Source organism: Chelmon rostratus, chromosome 2 (assembly GCF_017976325.1).
Source record: "Chelmon rostratus isolate fCheRos1 chromosome 2, fCheRos1.pri, whole genome shotgun sequence".
In the NCBI taxonomy this organism is placed as follows: domain Eukaryota; kingdom Metazoa; phylum Chordata; class Actinopteri; order Chaetodontiformes; family Chaetodontidae; genus Chelmon; species Chelmon rostratus.
The window spans coordinates 721,297-739,778 of record NC_055659.1 but is presented as its reverse complement, the minus strand read 5'-3'; the positions used below and the strand labels follow the sequence as shown (position 1 = coordinate 739,778).

Below are 18,482 nucleotides of genomic sequence, written 5' to 3'. Positions count from 1 at the left end.
GGAAGATGGTGAAGAGAGATCAGGGGGTGACGAAGATGAACGGAGATGAAAAAAACCAGAGAGGAGAACAGGACTGCGAGAATAAGGGAGAGGAGGACGATAAGATGAAAGCAGACAAATGAGAGCTGTTCTGAAGAAGTTTGTCAAGGTGACAGTGAACTCGGCATGGCTGATGTCTCTTCAAGAAATGAGAGCAAAGCCACTGAGGAAGAGGAGGGCAGTCATGCAACAGAGGATGTGAGTAAGCGGATACGACGAGTGAAGGAGGGATCAGGAGGAACTGTGTTATCATTGGACAGAGCTGGTCGAAACCCCAATTCATTAAAGGGAGAAAAAACAATAAATAGTCCGAGAGTGAATTCATTATTCTGCTTGTTAGAGCACAAGCTGCTGACAGAGTCCTGGGTGTTCATCAAAGAAGTCATTATGAATCAAAAATGTGCTTTGTTTTCATTTCCCTTCACTGGTTTTCATGGTTTTCATGGTCTTGGGGGGTCAGAGGGATCCTGCAGGAACACTGAAGTTCCTTCTGTTTTCATTCTCAAGGTTCAAGGTAACTTTATTGAGACCCGTAGGTAGATTTGTTTTGCAGTCTGGAGAGGTCCATCTCAAACATTATGCACAACATTTAGAAACACAGGACACATACAGAAGACAGATTAACAGCAGACATTGACAGGTACTCCCAGCAGCTCACTGATCATGGTTAAAAGATTAAAATAAGTAAATAAAATAAATAAAAGTCATTAGATATCACTAAAATCACTTCTGTGTCTCACTGAAACATGTTGTGGATCCTCGAGATCTAACTGACCTGTTGGATGTTTCCTTCCCCTAAAACATTGATCCCCAACCCGTGGGCTGGGCCGTGGGTCATTTGGTACTGGGCCGCACAGAAAGAAAAAATAATTTCCAATATTTTGTATTTTCACATAATTTGAAAAACAGGTGGTGCCTGACAGTGGCAGTCTGCAGCCAGGTCCTCTTGACATGATTAAAAGGTGGATTTATGTTCTTTATTATTGTTATTATTATTATTAAAGAGAAAATACCACAGTTTTTAAAGCCGATCTTATCATTTTATTTTGTTTTTATCTGCTACACCTTTAGACTGGGCCGTGAAAATATTGTCAGACATTAAACTGGGCCATGGTACAGAAAAGGTTGGGGACCACTGCCCTAAAACATCTGATCAGCTATTTTTAGATTCTTCTTTAGATCTTTAGATTTTTAGATCCACTTCCAATTATCTGCACACTGCAACACTACATTACCCATGAGCCCCTGCTGCTGTTGAGCCGTTGAGAGACATCCTCTGTATTCATCAAAAAAAAAGAGACCAAGAATCCAAAAGTGACTTAGTTTAAGCTGCAGATTGTAAACTTAATGGCACATCGCAACGTTTTAAGCTCTGTGATTGGTTGTTTCTTGTTGAAATGGCACTTGGGAGATGTGCTCATCTTCTCTACTATAAAGCTAAATGGCTGAATTTATATTCCTCTCATTCACGAGCTGCCGTGCACGGTGCTGGCCTGACCATCGGGAGCAGTTCGGGGTTCAGTGTCTCGCCCAAAGACGATGGCGGGAGCTGCTTCTCTGTGGAGAGGCGTCTGATGTCACATAGTGATGATGATGATGATGATGATGCTCGCAGCGGGTTTTCCAGGTTTGGCTCAGTCAGTCTGAGCTGAACTGAGGCTCTGATGGAGTCCAGAGCTGCGTCAGACTTCGGGTCTTGTCTCCTCAGGATGTTCATGGAGTTCATAGATCTGGAGCAGAGGTTGTTGTTGCAGAGCAGCTCCACCGCAGCATCAAGGCTCTGCTTCACTAATTCTCCTTCTGAATGAGGTTTTAGCTTCTTAGCTGTTAGCTCGCTCAGCACAAACCTGCCTGCAGAACCCCGTCTCTGTCAGAATGTGGTCTGAAAGCTGCTTGTTGAGCATCCAAACTCCACCGAGGAGCTTCGAGCTTGCCCGAGCACGTTTGTCCTGCAGCTCGTCCAGTTCAACGTGATTTCAGCTGCGATGATGCGGCCTTGTTCATCAGGGCAGAGTCTGTATTCTTCATCTTTTCTTCTGATAATTCATAATGCAAAGGTGCTGCACTGTTGTCTCCAGGAAGAATGAGTGGGGCTTTAACGTCTGCAACCAGAGGTGCCTGAAACAGAAAGACCAGCACAGCATCTTGTGTTGCGTTCAGCAGCCAGAGAGCGAGGCTCCTTCACATCAGTTTCCTCTCTCTCTCGTGGACTCCGGAGCAGCTCTGCTTCTGGGAAATGTTCAGAAAACCAAAACTCCAATCTGCTCCAATCAGGAGAGCGAGGCCAGCGGCACAGGGAGGGCACGCTCACAGTGTGAGACAGCATGACGGAGGACGGGACGAGGATGGACACAGAGAGGCTGAATGATGAAAGTCACATTGAGCAGCTTCCTCACAGCTCTGTCTCAGTGGAGGAGGAGAAGGAGGAGGAGGAGGAGGAGGAGGAGGAGAGGTCCTGATCCTGACCATCAGATGTCTGATAGGTTTCAGCAGAGCACACATGACTGCAAGCACACACGCAGAGACAGAAACACACACACACACACAGAGACACACTAGTCTAAACACACTCACAGAGACACACACGCAGAGACAGAAACACACACACATACACATATACAGACACACACACACACACACAGAGACACACACACACACACACTCACAGACGTGTCAGCAGGTGTAGTAACACCTGTACATCTCAGGCCTGCATTTAAACAAACACTGTAAACATTGAAATAATTGAGTCTTTGTTTCCTTGGCTGACGTTCAGGTTTGTCCGTGTACATTCAGGTCTTATGCAGTCCAGTCCAGACCTGAACCTGAACCAGAACCATCTTTTTCTCAGACCTGCTTTGAGACTTTTATCCACCTGAGTCGGCCTGAACGAAACGCTTGTGGCTACATACAGAAGGTGTCATGTTGCAGCAGCGATGGCACTGAGAGCTGGGATAAAATGTTTTTTTCTGAAAATGTTGTGATCTTCCTTAAAAAGCGTCAAAGCAAAACTTCTGTGAGCGTTTTAGCCACTCACTAATCGATGCTTTGGTCTGTTGTACTGTTGAGTTTAACCGTTTTGTATCCAGCAGCCGTTTATAGCCAAAAACAACCCTGCAGCTCGTTAGCAACTGACAGACAAAGTTAGCAACCAGCTAGCGATGTTGAATACCTAACAAGCTGGAGATGTCGAGATACGAAGATAACGTTGCTCGGCGTCTGCTTAGCTGCTCGTCTGTCGCTTGTCTTTAGCTCCAACCTGTCAGAAATCAATCAGTGGATTCGTTAACGAGCATTTAGCAGTTGCAGGTTTTCTCTGGTGAATCTCACACAGGAAACTGACCCCTGATTCAACCAGCCACCCTGTCACTTTTCATTAATGATCATGGAGGCGTGTGTGCACGCTGAGATGCATCATGACTGCCATAAGCTACGATTTCAATTAGAGAACAGACAGTTTGATGGACAGCTTCTGTTACGGGCGTTTGTCTGTTATAGGTGTTTTATAGCCACGCTAGCAGCATGGCTCGATGGATGGTGACGTCAGTCTGCTGGCTGGTCTTTGCTTCAGACTGAAATATCTCAACAACGGATTGTCATGAAATTTAGTTCAGACATTCATGTTCCCCAGAGGATGAATCCTAACGACTGCTGATTGCGAGATGAAACGGAATAATTTGGTTTCTGAACAAACACCTGAAACACCAACGACACTCCTATCAGCCTCAGCGGTGTGTTTACTGCTAATTAGCAAATATTGGTATGCTAGCATGCTGAACTAAGATGGTGAACATGCTAAATATTTTACCTGTTAAACATCAACATGTTAGCATTGCCAATGTGCGGATGTTAGCATGCTAATGTTAGCACTTAGCTCATGCTACAGCTGTGGACTGGATAGCGTTTCTGTGTTGTTAACCCTTGTGTGTTCATTCTGTTAAACACGTACTTTGTATCTGATGTTTAGTCGTCAAAGTGTAGATAAAGCTAAATGTTTCTGATGGTGAATTCTCTGTGATTCAAAGATTTTGTGGAGGCTTTTAATTGATGGTAGAGGTCACATTATGATCCACGCCTGTGCTTCTTTAGCTAAAGTCTATATAAAGAACATGTTTATCACACAGAGATTTACTGAATGAACCCTCATTACCTCAGTTTGTGGGCGTTTCAGGAATGACTTCAGCCTTTTTATGCAGATGTGGACTGGAACGTGCTTTCACTTCACTGCAGCACAAATGTGAAGAAATGAAACAGAAAGAATGGATGAAAGCAGAGGAGAAGAAAAGAAAAGAGGCGAGAAGCAGCAGAGGAACGCTCTCAGCTGTATGTTTCATCATTTCAGGAAGTCCGCTGGGGAAAAGTGTCGCTGCCTCTCCAAATCTTCCTCTTCCTCTTTCTGGTGCTTCATCGTTAATATTTCACAGGTCAATCTCACGAATGCTTGTTGTCATGCAGCTGAGTATTTGACGAGTCTCTGCAGTCATCACTTGGCACCATCACCAAACAGCTGCCTTTAGATTCTCAATGAATCACGATCAGTAACCCTGGTCGTTATATTTCCTTTGATATTTTCATTGTTCGTCAAAAAATGTGAAATGTGGCAAATGTTTGTTCTCAGTGCCAAACGTGACATCTGCAGATGATTTATTTTATCCAACAAAAAGCCCAAAAACCGAATGATGACCTTTAGAAAACAGAGGAAAACGTCACATTTCAGAAGCTGAACCATCATTCTGATGAATAACTTCACTGATGGACAGATATTAACATCCTGCACCTCGCTCATCGTTTGCATCGCTGCAAAGAAGAAGACTGCGAGCAGCAAACATGGTTAGAAACGCTCCGGAATATTTATAAAAACCAGCTTTCACAGGGTTTCATGAAGAACGAATTGTTTGGAGCGTTTCTTCATCGCAGCCTGACGAAGACGTACTTTACATCACTTAGTCTTCTGTCACGTCCTGCTGCGTTTCCTGCAGGACGTGAGGATGAAGCAGGAAACACCTGTAGAATATGATCCAGTAGAAGAGGAGCAGACAGGACGGCGTCAGGCTGGCTTCTGTTTCGGCTCACGTTATGTTTCCACTTCAGTTGCATTCGGACACTCTGACCCACTTTAGGCCTTCATTTATTTCGCTGCTTCGTCTTGGCGCATCCCTCTGCTCAATCCGTCCAGTCAAACTAGGCTCGTATCTGGTCAAGCCTCGACGGGGGGAGCTTTAGATGGAGCTGAAGCCTCAGAGGACTTTTTCGGGATGGTGAACATGGAAAATCATCATCATACCAGCTAAACATCAGCATGTTAGCATTGTCACTGTGAGCATGTTAGCATGCCTTCAGTGAGCTAAAGGCTAAATACAGCCTGACAGAGCTGTTAGCAGACTCCTGCATCGTTTCCTTGATGGAACATCATGAGCTCAAAGAAAAGAAGAAATGAGGAGGATTCAGAGGAGTCAGAGACTCTGACACGAGGCTACGTCATCAGGTGACGGTGGATCTTACTGACGTGGTTCAGCTGTGGTGCAACTGAACTGTTCCGGCCGTATCGGCTAAACGACAGGAAGTGGTTGAGAATAGTGTGACATGATTTATGTGATAGAGTCAGAATGAATAGATAGATCTAGATCTGCTCCTGCATCAACAGTCTCAGAGACGCAGAATTAAAAACATCATCTGGATAAAGACGTCTCATCTCTTCTGTCTTACGGGTAACATGCTGCTGTTGATCCGTTCATGATGAACACGAGCTCGACCGGCGGCAGTTTGTGGCCTCTCAAAACTGCTTTTGCCTAAAATGTTGAGAAGTGAATCAAATGTGTAGATAAGTAATTATTGGGAACATTCCATCTTTCATATGAAGGATGTTCAGCATCACGTACAGAAACACGACGGTTAGCTTTGAGACGTCCACGATCAACGGCCAGTTCTGCTTCACTCATGGAAAGACGTGTTGAACCACGACGTTAGCTGACAGCGACAAAGACAAAACAGGAAACAGCACGCTGTCCGGCTGCAGGAGCTCCAGCTGACACGCAGACATGTCTGACTACGTCACACAAAGAAGAAAATTGAACTTCGATGTGTTCGAGTGTCCGGCCAAATGCGCCAGGAACAGCAAAGGTCGAGATAAATTCACAGAATATCGAAGACGTTTCTGTTTCTGAAAGCAGGTTTTAGCTTCTGACTGTTGCTTCTGTTTATCTGCACAGCTCCTGCAGCGGGACTCATGTAGATTAAAAGAAATCAGTGAGGCTCAGCTGCTGTGTTTCATGTGTCTGAGTGATGAAAACGACGCCTTTATGTTACACAAACACGTGTTTCCAGCAGAGGATCAATACAAACGATCGCCGTCACGCTTCCTGCTTCACTCCAGTGTTTTGCTGAGTTCTGTGACATTTTGTGAATCGTCACCAAACGCCGTGAAGTGCTGTATGCAAATACATCTGACCTGCAGTCGACCACTGCGCTCCCTGCGTATCGCTAACAAGCACACTCGGCCTGTTCTGGACGAATACAAACGCAGCGCTTTGATATTCTGCTGATGGCCCGAGTGTAAAATGGCTGCGATGATGAAAGCGTCTCTCCGTCTCTCTCTGATCCATCTGCTCTCAAAGCAAACCATTTATAACTTATTTGATCAAACGCTGTGAAATATGCATGATGTTTCTACACATTTCGACAGTTTTAAAGAGAGAACGCTTCAGACTTTCTACATTAGAGGCTTTCGGGGATAATGTCCACGTTCTTGACAAAAATCTGTCTTAATCCAATCAGCTTCCTCAAACACCATTTACACATGACCCCAAATCAAATTTGCACGTTTCGGCTGTTGAGCTGAATAATAATCTAATTAAAATCATTTTTCCAGCTACGTTAGCTCTCTGCTAATCCTGATCTGGGTTATCTTGACGGAATGTGAAGCTTCTGCAAACTGGGTTTTGAATCTATTGGGAAGTATTTCTCTCAAACATTGAATATTTGTCTATTTTTGACAGTGTAATAATTAAATCTTAAGGATTATAACTGAAAATGTGGCTCAGTCTAATTCCTGGAGTCTAACCCAGATGAATTCCATCTGTGGACTTTGGTGTCAGGCCCAGTGAGTAAGATCAGATCAGAAGAATAAAACTGAATTAAATTGAACAGATCAGAGTGAATCTGTGCATTTGGACACTTTTCTGTCTTTTATATAAGACTCTGTCTCACTTTATCCCCTTTTCTTCCTCCTGTCTGAGGAAGAGCGCCGTTCTTCCTGTCAGGCTTCCTCAAATATTCTGAAACAGTTTTTTTTTTTTTTTTTTCCAGCAGAAAACTCGAGCAGGTACATTCAGTGGAACACAGAAAGTGCATCGGGGGGGGAGTTTGAAGAGCTTTCTGCCTCCACACTGAATGCAGCGTCATAGATGTGCGTGCGTGCGTGCGTGCGTGCGTGCATGTGTGTGTGTGTTCCTGTCTGGCTCAGGCACTTTCCAGTGATGCGTTCACTGTCGCTGCTTTGGAAGAAGAGAATGAAACGGTGTCGCTCGAGGTCAGAGGATCACTCCTCTGAAACGGTTTCCTCAGGACCCCCAGGTCCCTCAGATCAGCAGAACAGTGTGATCCAGTTTTCTGTCACAGGGGGGTCAAAGTCCGGGTTCCGTCCTCCACCTGTCGCCTGGCTCCGTCCATAACTTCCTGCTTTAGTTAGTTCAGTGTGACACATCTGGGGTCAGTACTTTGTTCTTATGTTGAAACGACTCTGGAAACTTTGGCAGGAAGATTTTCTTGCAGGAGAAGAACTTGTTTCTTCTCATACAAGAAAAAATGTTGTTTTTTCTCAGAGAGGACGAGGCTGCAGGAAGGAAGTGACTTCAGAAACATTTCAGTGACAAAATGACACCAAAGCTCCTAATCCTGAAATCATGGTCCCCTCTGCGTCTGGTGGAGCTTCCACTTGTGATAACTTGTTTAAAATTGCTTGTGCTTAACTCGACTGAGTACTGAGCCGAAGTGTGTTTGACTCATTGTGGTTTTCGGTGCCAGCAGCAGAGATCAGTTTGTTATTTCCAATCCAATCCAACTTTATTTATAAAGCACTTTAAAAAACAACCAAGGTGGACCAAAGTGCTGTACAGAAAAAAAAAAAAATAAAAAAATAAAAATAAAAAAAAATAAAAAACAGAATAAAAGAAATAAAATACAGTAACACAATAAAATAAATAACAATAAAACAATGAATAAAAAAAATGGAATAAAATAATAGATACATTCAACATCTCAAAGTGTCAAAAGCCAGGGAGAAAAGATGGGTTTTCAGATGGGATTTAAAAACAGACAGAGAGGAGGCCTGTCTGATATGGAGAGGTAGATCGTTCCATAGTTTTGGAGCTGCTACAGCAAAGGCACGGTCACCTCTGAGCTTGCGCCTGGTTTTTGGTACACTCAGGAGCAGCTGATCAGCTGACCTGAGAGAGCGGGGGGGTGAATAAGGCTGCAGCAGCTCAGAGAGGTAGGGCGGGGCAAGGCCATTGAGGGATTTAAAAGTAAATAAAAGAATTTTAAAATGTATCCTAAAAGGTATTGGCAGCCAGTGTAGTGAGGCTAAAATGGGAGAAATGTGCTCACGTTTGCGTGTGCCAGTTAAAAGACGTGCAGCAGCGTTTTGCACCATCTGAAGACGGCCGATGGAGGACCCACTAACCCCCACATAAAGTGCGTTACAGTAATCCAGCCTAGTGGTCACAAAGGCGTGGATTACTGTCTCAAAGTGCTGCCTGGAAAGAACTGATTTAATTTTGGCCAGCTGCCTCAACTGGAAGAAGCTCGATTTAACGACAGAGCTAATCTGATGGTCAAGCTTGAGATCCATGTCCATTTTGAATCCAAGGTTTGTGACGGTGGGCTTAATATACTGGGACATGGAACCAAGATTTACAAATGGGGGCCCACTGGTGCCACCAAAAACCATCACCTCTGTCTTTTTTTCATTAAAATTTAAAAAATTCATAGCCATCCAGGCCTTTATGTCATCGAGACATCTGAGTAGTCGTACAACAGAGTGTTCATCCCTCTTTTTGAGAGGGACATAAAAAGTTCATCCCTCTTTTTGAGAGGGACATAAAAAGTTTGTTATTTAGCTTGTGAAAGCTCCCTGAACAGTCTGAGAAACATCCCAGTCAGCTGAGATGTTCATTAATGCTAAAAGAAGTATTTTATAAGAGTATGACTCCAGGCTCATTCTGATCATATATATTTCAGATCAATAACTGGTGTGAATATTGACCACTTCACTCTGAGGGGAAACTTCTGAGTAAAGATTCATTTTTCTTGTGTTGGAGTTCAGAGAGAAGAAGAGAATCCATCACAGGTTTCAGCTCATGTTATATTTGTTTTTGTTGTCACGTGACCAACAGTTATTCATATTCATCGACTTCTTCGTCTCCCCCATGCACCTCCGTCTGCAGGCGGTCCGGGCCGGCTCGGCGCCCCCCTCCCCCCCCGCAGACTGATGGGGTTGTGATAAGCTCTCTGGATCCCGACACCGTGTTCACTTGCAGCGGTCGTTCTGAGCATTCAGCCCTGACAACATCCTGGCGCTGCCTCACGCCGCGACCTTGCAAGTTTTGATGCTCGCTGCCAGAACTCCCACCCTCAGTGAAACGAGGCCATAATTCAGTCCACTGCATGGCCCTACCACACACACACACACACACACACACACACACACACACACACACACAGTGGACATACTTTAAGCAAAGAATGATCACCTGGATCAATGTTTAGTCGTGGGTAATACAGATAAATCCTCAGCTGGCTCTGAGCGGGGGTGTCAGTGTCAGGCTGTCTGGCTGGGAATCCTCCAGAAGCCGTTGGCTGCTGATCAGTGACACCTGTGTCCATTAGAAGGACATTTAACAGAGTTTCTTTGGACGCTCGCCGGAAACTTTACAGGAGTGTTCAAGGTATGTTTTCATGCTGTTAAATTCCTCAAACCACAAACGTGGTGTCTGGAACCAGGGTCGAGGACGAGAGACACCTGATTTCCCAGATGGAGTCAGTTTATCACTATCGTTATACACGTGACGAGATGTCTTCAACAGAAACCCTGAGTGTTCCTGCCTGGTTCTGTTGACTTGTTCAGATTTGGCGGGTTTGGTCACGTTTCCTTGGTATTACCGTGGGTCAGAAGGCTGTTTTAATTGTGTTTATTGTTGATGTACAATCAGCACAGGATGTTTTATTTTGAAAATTTACTGGATTCTCTCCACCTTTCCCGTGTCTCACTTCCTGTCGATCTGCTCTGTGATCAGCTGTGTTGGACGCGTCGCGGACCGAACGCAGACGTGACCCACCGGGTGGACTTTAGCGGTCCGGGTATGGTCACACGTGTGAAATTAGAGAAACATATAAGCAGATTTGCGTCTTGGCTTCACGTGGAGTTCAGCTTTGGTGAACTTTGATGCATTTAGCCTCAGCAGGCGATGGTGGATCGTACATATGTGCAGCTGGCTCAGAGGACATACAATCACACTCATGAGTCCTTTTATTTAGAATAATTCTGTCCAGCTCAACGAGAAACTGACTCAAAGGTACCTGGAGTAATGTGATTAATGTGTGTAATAATAAACACATCAGCGGCAGAGAACCAGGCTGCTCTTTAAGACGTGAACACTTTGCGTCTCAACTTCCATCCCATGATGACTTTTAATGTGAAAAACCTAAAGGAAGTGATGAGTTAACGTTGATGAGGAGACGTTAGAAACTATAATGAATGTGTGGATGAAGGGAGTGTTTCTGTGCTGCTGTGTCTCGGGTCAGTTTAAAGATTTTACTGCTCGATTTTAAAGATCTTCATGATTTTCTGTGATCTGCAGCTTCCTGTGAGCCTGATCGCTGCTCGAGATCCTCCGGCAGGATCCTAATAATGGTTCCTCGGTTGGTTCCTTGTAACTGCGAGCAGCTTTTGCTGAGTATCCTGCTTTAAACTCTTTGGCTGGAGGCAGGAAGTCTTTCATGGAGCATTTTCCTTGGTTTCCAGCCGTCCTGTGGTCTGTTCTCTGATAGAACATCCTGTGGAACTGATGCAGCACTGAGGCATGATGGGAGCACTTCAAGGATACATAGGAGGATTAGAACAAAGAGCACAGCTGTGATTTGTGTGCACCTTTATGATTCGTCCAGTTGTTCCTCATTACAGGTTGACATAGAGGCTCATTGTATCTTATCTTTTTATGTTGCCCTCAGAACAGTGTAAATAATCTGCTTCAACGCTGACTGCAGTCACTCCAAAGTGGTCCCACCAGACTCATCAACCAGAGATGCCAAAGTTTGCTTCTCTAAATGTGCTGCTGTCTGAAGTTGAAAACTTTCCTGTTTGCTCGTCTGACTTCAGCCTCATTCAGTCGACATGTGGGACGCTTCAGGCTGCGAGTGTGTTTGTGTCACTCAGTCAGATATTCTGTTCTTACACAGGCCCACCTTTACTGAGCTTCCTGTTGTGTAGATCCGCCTCCACCTTCACCTCCACCTTCACCTCCACCTTCACCTTCGCCTTCACCTTCACCTTCACCTTCACCTCCACCTTCACCTCCACCTTCACCTCCACCTTCGCCTTCACCTTCACCTCCACCTCCACCTTTGCCTTCACCTCCACCTCCACCTCCACCTTCACCTCCACTTTTACCTCCACCTCCACCTTCGCCTTCACCTTCACCTCCACCTCCACTTTCACCTTCACCTCCACCTCCACCTTCACCTCCACTTTTACCTCCACCTCCACCTCCATCTTCACCTCCACCTCCACCTTCGCCTTCACCTTCACCTCCACCTCCACCTTCACCTCCACTTTTACCTCCACCTCCACCTCCATCTTCACCTTCACCTCCACCTCCACCTTCGCCTTCACCTTCACCTCCACCTCCACTTTCACCTTCACCTTCACCTCCACCTCCACCTCCACCTTCACCTCCACTTTTACCTCCACCTCCACCTCCATCTTCACCTTCACCTCCACCTCCACCTCCACTTTCGCCTCCACCTCCACCTCCACCTTCACCTCCACTTTTACCTCCACCTCCACCTCCATCTTCACCTTCACCTCCACCTCCACCTTCGCCTTCACCTTCACCTCCACCTCCACCTTCACCTCCACCTCCACTTTCACCTTCACCTCCACCTCCACCTTCACCTCCGCCTCCACCTTCGCCTTCGCCTCCACCTCTACCTCCACCTTCACCTCCAACTTCGCCTCCACCTCCACCTCCACCTTCACTCTGACTCTGCGGTAAGAGGCAAAGAAAATTTACCATCAATAAACATTTTGGTGTGATCACACAAAGACAAATAGTCCTGTGACAGAGATGTAACGTTAATGAAATATGAGATCTGGGGGGGTTATCGTGGTTTTGACCACTGCTCACCCAATGGCAAATGTTTTATTCATTGAATAAGATGTGTGGCCCACATCAAACACCATTTCCTCACAGACTTATTTCATCTTCAACGCTTCAGTTTCTCAATTGAATTTCAGACGAGGAGTCACGGTGAAGTATCGTCAAGGCTGACATGAAGTTTTTAACAGATGGAACCAGTATCCTGTCTTCTTTGTCTTCTTTGTCTTCGTCGTCTTCTTTAGCCTTCTTGAAGCCAAAGGAAGGATTTGGTGGCACACGTGCAAACATCAGTGTGATCAAAGGAAGCCGAATGTGTTGCAGTTGTGCAGGATAACAGTGAGCACAGAGCAGCATTTAGCAGCTACAGAGCTGGAGGAGACCAAACACAGAGCTAAAAGAGGGAGAGTACTGGACTGACGCTCGTCAGGTGGCACAAACACGACTCCACATCGGTCATCATGTTGTTCTGGAGCTGCTGGATGTTGAACAAACAGCTGTTGAACATCAATCGATGACTAAAACATCAGTTAGTGCAGCTTCGAGTAAAAGCACCAACACAAAAATGTCAAAATACTCAATTACAAGTAAGTACGTAAGTATCTATGGCATTTAATCACCCCCCTCGATGGACTCTGCTGAAATGGCTGCAGCTGCCCACCCTCTGTGGGGGGAGAGCACATATATCAGCTGGTAATGATGAGAAGTATCCAGTGTCGCAAACATTTATTTTCCCTGAACGCCGTGAATGCCCCTAAAGCACCGTGATGAGGTAATACATCAACCGCCACTGAAGAAGCTAATTAAGCAGGGCTGTCTGTCAACTTAATGTTTGTCTCTCACTTGACTGCGAGCTGCGAGAGGGTTGTAAATGTCTGTCTCTTCCCTGCATTAACAGAGCAGCAGAGGAAAAAGGTTCAAAATCCGATGAGAAAACCACAATAAGGTCCTCACGAGTGTCATCTTTCACAGTAAATGTCACCAACAAACCTGCTTGTTGACAACTGCTGGTGATAAGATACTTTATTAAGAAGTCACAACGACAACTCGGCTCTGATAGCTGCAGCAGTGTTAGCCTGTTAGCAGCGCGGCTGTACGGAGGCTAAAGTCTGTCTGTTGGTCCATCAGCTGGTCGGTCCGGACTGAACCATCAACCACCACTGGATGGTTCAGACATTCGTGCCCCCATCAGGATGTGTTGTAATAGAGCCTCAGATCTACTTTGTGTTTAGTGCTGATTGGCAGACATTCAACACATGCTCATCCCTAAACAGCTGATTGGTCGATAAACTCCCAGGATGACATACACGACTGCTGAAGAGTAGCCGCCGCAGCGCGCCGTCGCTGCCTGACGTATTAACCTGCTGACCGTCGACACGGCTGTTTGCTGGTCAGGACGGGCTGAATGTTCACATGCTAGCTTGCTAAACTAAGATGGTGAATACGGTAAACATGTACCTGTTCTACCTGCTGAACATCAGCTTGTTAGCATCGTCATGTGAGCATTTTTACATTGAACCTTTATTTTCGTCTCACTGAGGCTGGAAGCTGCTTCTGTGTGAAGACCTGCAGCAGAAAACGAGACAGCAGATTAAACAGAAGTGGAAACTGTTGATTTGATGAAAAGAGAAGCAGAAATCGATATTTGACTCGTTTTGGGCTTCTGTTGATTGCTTTATTGTGATATGAGGGATCAGCAGGATTCCCATCATTGTGCAGCATCAGCAGTTTGAGTGTCGGTGTGTGCGGTGGAGGAACGTGATGAGGTTTGATCTGAAAATGTCATTTTCAGAGTTTACTCAGCTTGATGATCGTCTCTGAGCAACGGGAGCTGATGAGCTTGTTCTCCTTGCCGTGTGGAAGTGTGCGGTCATAAACACATTACGTTACTGCCGCCCCCCCCAGCAGTGACAGATACAATAAGAGGCTGATCGATGTGTCGCTCGGGCTTCAGATAAACACCTCGCTGCATCGATAGCCTGTCAGATTAAAGACTGTCACCAACACGCCAGTAAAATATATCCTGTGCCTCCTCTACTGACCCAGGATCAGCTTCTAGCTGTACTTTCTTTTACTCGCTCGATTTCCTTGATGAGACAGAAGACTCGAAAAGGATGGAGAAGGAGAACCGTGTGTATTCAAAGGATGATGTTCATACAAGTCACCTCTACACAAACAAAACTGTGGGAAATAAAGAAATACTGACCAGAAGAAAGGAGAGAAAAACAGAACTGATAAGAACTAAGATGAAAAAAGGGACAGAAAATCAGGAAAAGGAGAGACAGAAGACGAGAAGATGCAGAAAGAAAGAAAAAGCAGAGAGAACAAAGATGAAAGTGGAGATAAAGACAGTGAAGACTGGAGGGACAGATAAAAACATGTCCTCCCTGTGAGGACGAACAGTCCTCATTCCAGTCCACCAGGACGCCACTGATGAAGACGGACTGGAGTGGTGAAGAGGTCAGAGGCGGGAACGTTTCTCTTCTGGAAGGAGCTCGGGCTGAATTTGGGGAGCTTGTGACTGTTTGCTTTGGAAATGAAGGTCTGACAGCCCTGATCCGGTTTGTAACGTATCCAGATCCGGAGAGTCTGGACAGCAAACAAACACATGAAATCACAGTTTTCCCAAACGGATCTAAACACATTTGGAGCTGGTTTCAACGTGATTCCAGTCGGATTTCTCAGTCAGGACGTTCTTGGCGGTCAAATTGGATTCAGCTTGGGTTTTTTTTTTGGTCACTCTCAACGGGATTCAGTCCAGAGCCAATCAGAGAGCGGTAGACCAGAATCCAGAGCGGTGTGGAGGAAAACTCAGAGAACCACTTTCTGAGAACAACAGGATGGATCTCCATTTCTGTGCTGGAAAGCCGCGTCGCCAGTGGACGTAGTTACTGACGCCTGTGTCGTTACCGCAGCAACCCGTGCAGGTAGACTGATGACTCACAAAACCAACCTGATCACAAACGGTCCATCTCAAAGATCTGGTCCGAGAAACTGATCTGTTCCTTGTTTACTGATCTTAAACCTTGCCGACCCCGTGTTTCAGACACAAGGAAGTGATGTCACTTGTTTTGTCTCTTAACTTCCTGTGTACACAGGAAGTGGGAACATGACATCTGCTGCTTGTGTCTGACGGTACACATCTTATTATTCAATAACAATTCGAAATGCTTTTAATAAATTATAGAATCAATCACATTTATTGGAGGAAAAGTTTTACTTTAATTAATGTTGATAAATCAGATTCAAGACCAGCAAAGTAAAGTCAACAGCTGTAGTGACGTGGTTAAGGTTTGTGAACGATGGCGTTCAACACCTGGTGCCTGGTTGTAGGAAACAGGAAGTGAGCAGTGGACATCATGACGTCACCTGACCTCCTCCGTTAGGTCCACAGACGGTCTTTTTGACCTGACGTCTGTGGAGGATGTGGTGATGTCAGGCATTCCAAACTGATACCTGTTCTGCTATTTAATGAGCAGATTGTGTGCTAATTAAATTTCCCTCATTTATCTCCCGTCTGTCCCGCAGACTGCCAGTGTCAGTGCGAGTCCTGGTCTACCAGGCGCCCTTTGTAACTGGTCTGATCTAATTGGTGCTTCATGGAGGACTGAAATCCTCGGACTCACTGCCGCTGTCCTTGTCATCACGTGGCTGCTGCACAGTGTTGAGTGGGTCAGAATCTTGATTTGCATGATTGCGCTAACAAATCTTTATGAAGTAGTCATGAGATGTAAAGGTTCATGATCAGCGCCCGTAGACACAGCGCCCAAAAATCAACAGTCATTACCGGGAGAGAGAGAGAGCAGGTCGTCCACCAATCAGACGATTAGCTTCTGCGGTCTGTGTGTGTGTGTGTGTGTGTGTGTGTGTGTGTGTGTGTGTGTGTGTGTGTGTGTGTGAACTAGAAAAGCACTTTATCAATGCAGTTAGCAGTTAGCATCATGTGTTTAGCCGTTAGCTGCTTGGCTGTGTGTGCAGCAGCAGCTCTGCTGTGTTGGGCTAAACTTTGGACTCTGGACTAAATTTACCTGAAAAGTTTAAGTTTTGTAGAAACTAATCTTCATTTGAATGACGTTTAATGACTTTATTTCCAACATGTAACAGGATCTACAGGATCTCCTGGACAGATTTCTGAGTAAAGGTGCTCCAGAGTTCAGTCCTGTTCACAGGCTGCAGTGTTACACGCAGCTGTGACTGATACGCCGCTGCGGTGATGGCGCCCTGTTCGCCTCCACCTACAACATCATGTGTGTGATGTCAGAAACAATGAATGCAGCGTTCTGACCAAAAACTAGATTCTGGGTCACAGTTTCTCGGTCGTGGACCAGCAGGAGGAGATGATTGCGCGTTGATCAGAGAAAAGGAAGAGCTGCTGCACGCTTTTTGTGCAGCTGAGTGACATTTATTGAAACGAGCGGCGTCTCAGCCCGGAGCTCTCGCAGCCTGTTTCCTCACACTTTTAAGGCGAGTGTGTGCAGAAAAGTCGTCGTTTCATGAAATGTCAGGCGGAGCTCGTTTCCTTCTGCTCGGCTCCTTCAAGGTTTGCAGCGTTTCCCCTCTTTAAGGTTCTTTCACTGCCACTTTTGCACCTTTTGGATGAACTCTTTTCAGGATGTTTCTTAAACACAGCATATTTTAACAGGAGGTTGAGGATTTCCTGTATGTTAATGTCGCCCTTTGCTTCGTGTGTTCAGGTGGAATCTGTATCGCTCAGTCGCTGAAGATCCCTCATGACCACAAACTCTCCGACTTCGATAAAATCATCCGTCTGCTGCTGGACACTCGCTACGCCCGGGCAGTCATCCTGTTCGCCTCTGATGAGGACATCAGGTAAAGAACACACCTCATGTGAACACCGTTCAGTTGGATGTTTAGCTCAGGTATGATGAAGAGCGTGCAGGCTCATTTAGTGGATGCTGGAGTTACTTTAAGAATGAAGGACGAGGTGCATTCAGCCAGAAACTGAATAAACCATCTCACCTCCATCCTGTTTCCATTAAACCTGCGTACACACTGAAACCAGAGGGTCAAAGTGAGCAATAACAACACAACACTGGGTTAACGTTACCCAGAACCAACATTGGTACTGGTTAACCCAGAACCAGTGGTTAATCAGTGTTTTTATGTCACTGTGTTAGTTATTTCCTCAAAATAAAACAGATGTTTTAGCTTCTGGTTGATGACTGGCTGCAGGAGTTTTCACTGTGTGACACTGATTAAAGCATCAGATGCACGTTCAGTTCTGCACTATGATAAAAACTACACACACACACACACGTGACTCACTGATGGCGTGTGTTTGACACCAGGGGGATCCTGAATGCCAGCAAGCGAGCGGACCAGGTGGGTCATTTCCTGTGGATCGGTTCAGACAGCTGGGGGGCCAAGAACAGTCCCATCCACCAGCTGGAGGACGCTGCCGTGGGAGCCGTCACCATTCTGCCGAAGAGAGCCACCATCAGCGGTAGGTTCATCTGCACGCCGTTCTTCATGCCGTGTGTTACGTTGTTACGTTCTCCTCCGTCCTGAGAAACCCGGAGAACGTTCAGTCTTTCCTGTTTGTTGGTTTCCTGTCACACAAACCTGCAGACGAATCCTTGATGATGATTATAAACCATCATCCTGCCAGAGAGCCTCCATCGTCACTGCAGCACAGAGACAGAAGTCATCCCTCTGTCCATGCATGTCCTCTGTCCTCAGACAGTGAGCGTCACCTGTGGTGCACATTGTAAATTAAAGGCTACAGCCAGCAGCTGGTTAGCTTAGCTTAGCATAAAGAATCCCCATTTCCAGTCTTTATGCTAAGCTAAGCTAACCAGCTTTATACTGTGTAAACTGTACAGACATGCGAGTGCAGTCAGGCTCGTAAGGACAGATTCAGTCAGTTCAGCAGAATCGCAGCGACCGAACGCCTCTGACGGCGAGGCTGAAGCCGACTGCCTCATTCATGCTAATGACAGCGTTTAGAGCTCCATGCATCACTCTCACAGCACAGTTTAGTAAGTACAGACAACTCCGAGCGTGGCAGTCGCATCAAACAAAGCTGTTGACGAGGAGGGAAAGCTGCATTCGCTG

At 45.8% G+C, this 18,482-nt stretch overlaps 1 protein-coding gene across 1 annotated transcript in view; it reads left to right on the top strand.

Annotated features, from left to right (window-relative positions):
* The window catches only part of LOC121614733 (metabotropic glutamate receptor 7), a 208,639-nt gene that overhangs the window by 105,187 nt on the left and 84,970 nt on the right, over positions 1-18,482 (top strand). The window contains exons 3-4 of the mRNA XM_041948770.1: positions 17,102-17,237; positions 17,717-17,871. Coding sequence (XP_041804704.1) covers positions 17,102-17,237; positions 17,717-17,871 — 291 coding nt within the window. The remainder of the gene's footprint in view (positions 1-17,101; positions 17,238-17,716; positions 17,872-18,482) is intronic.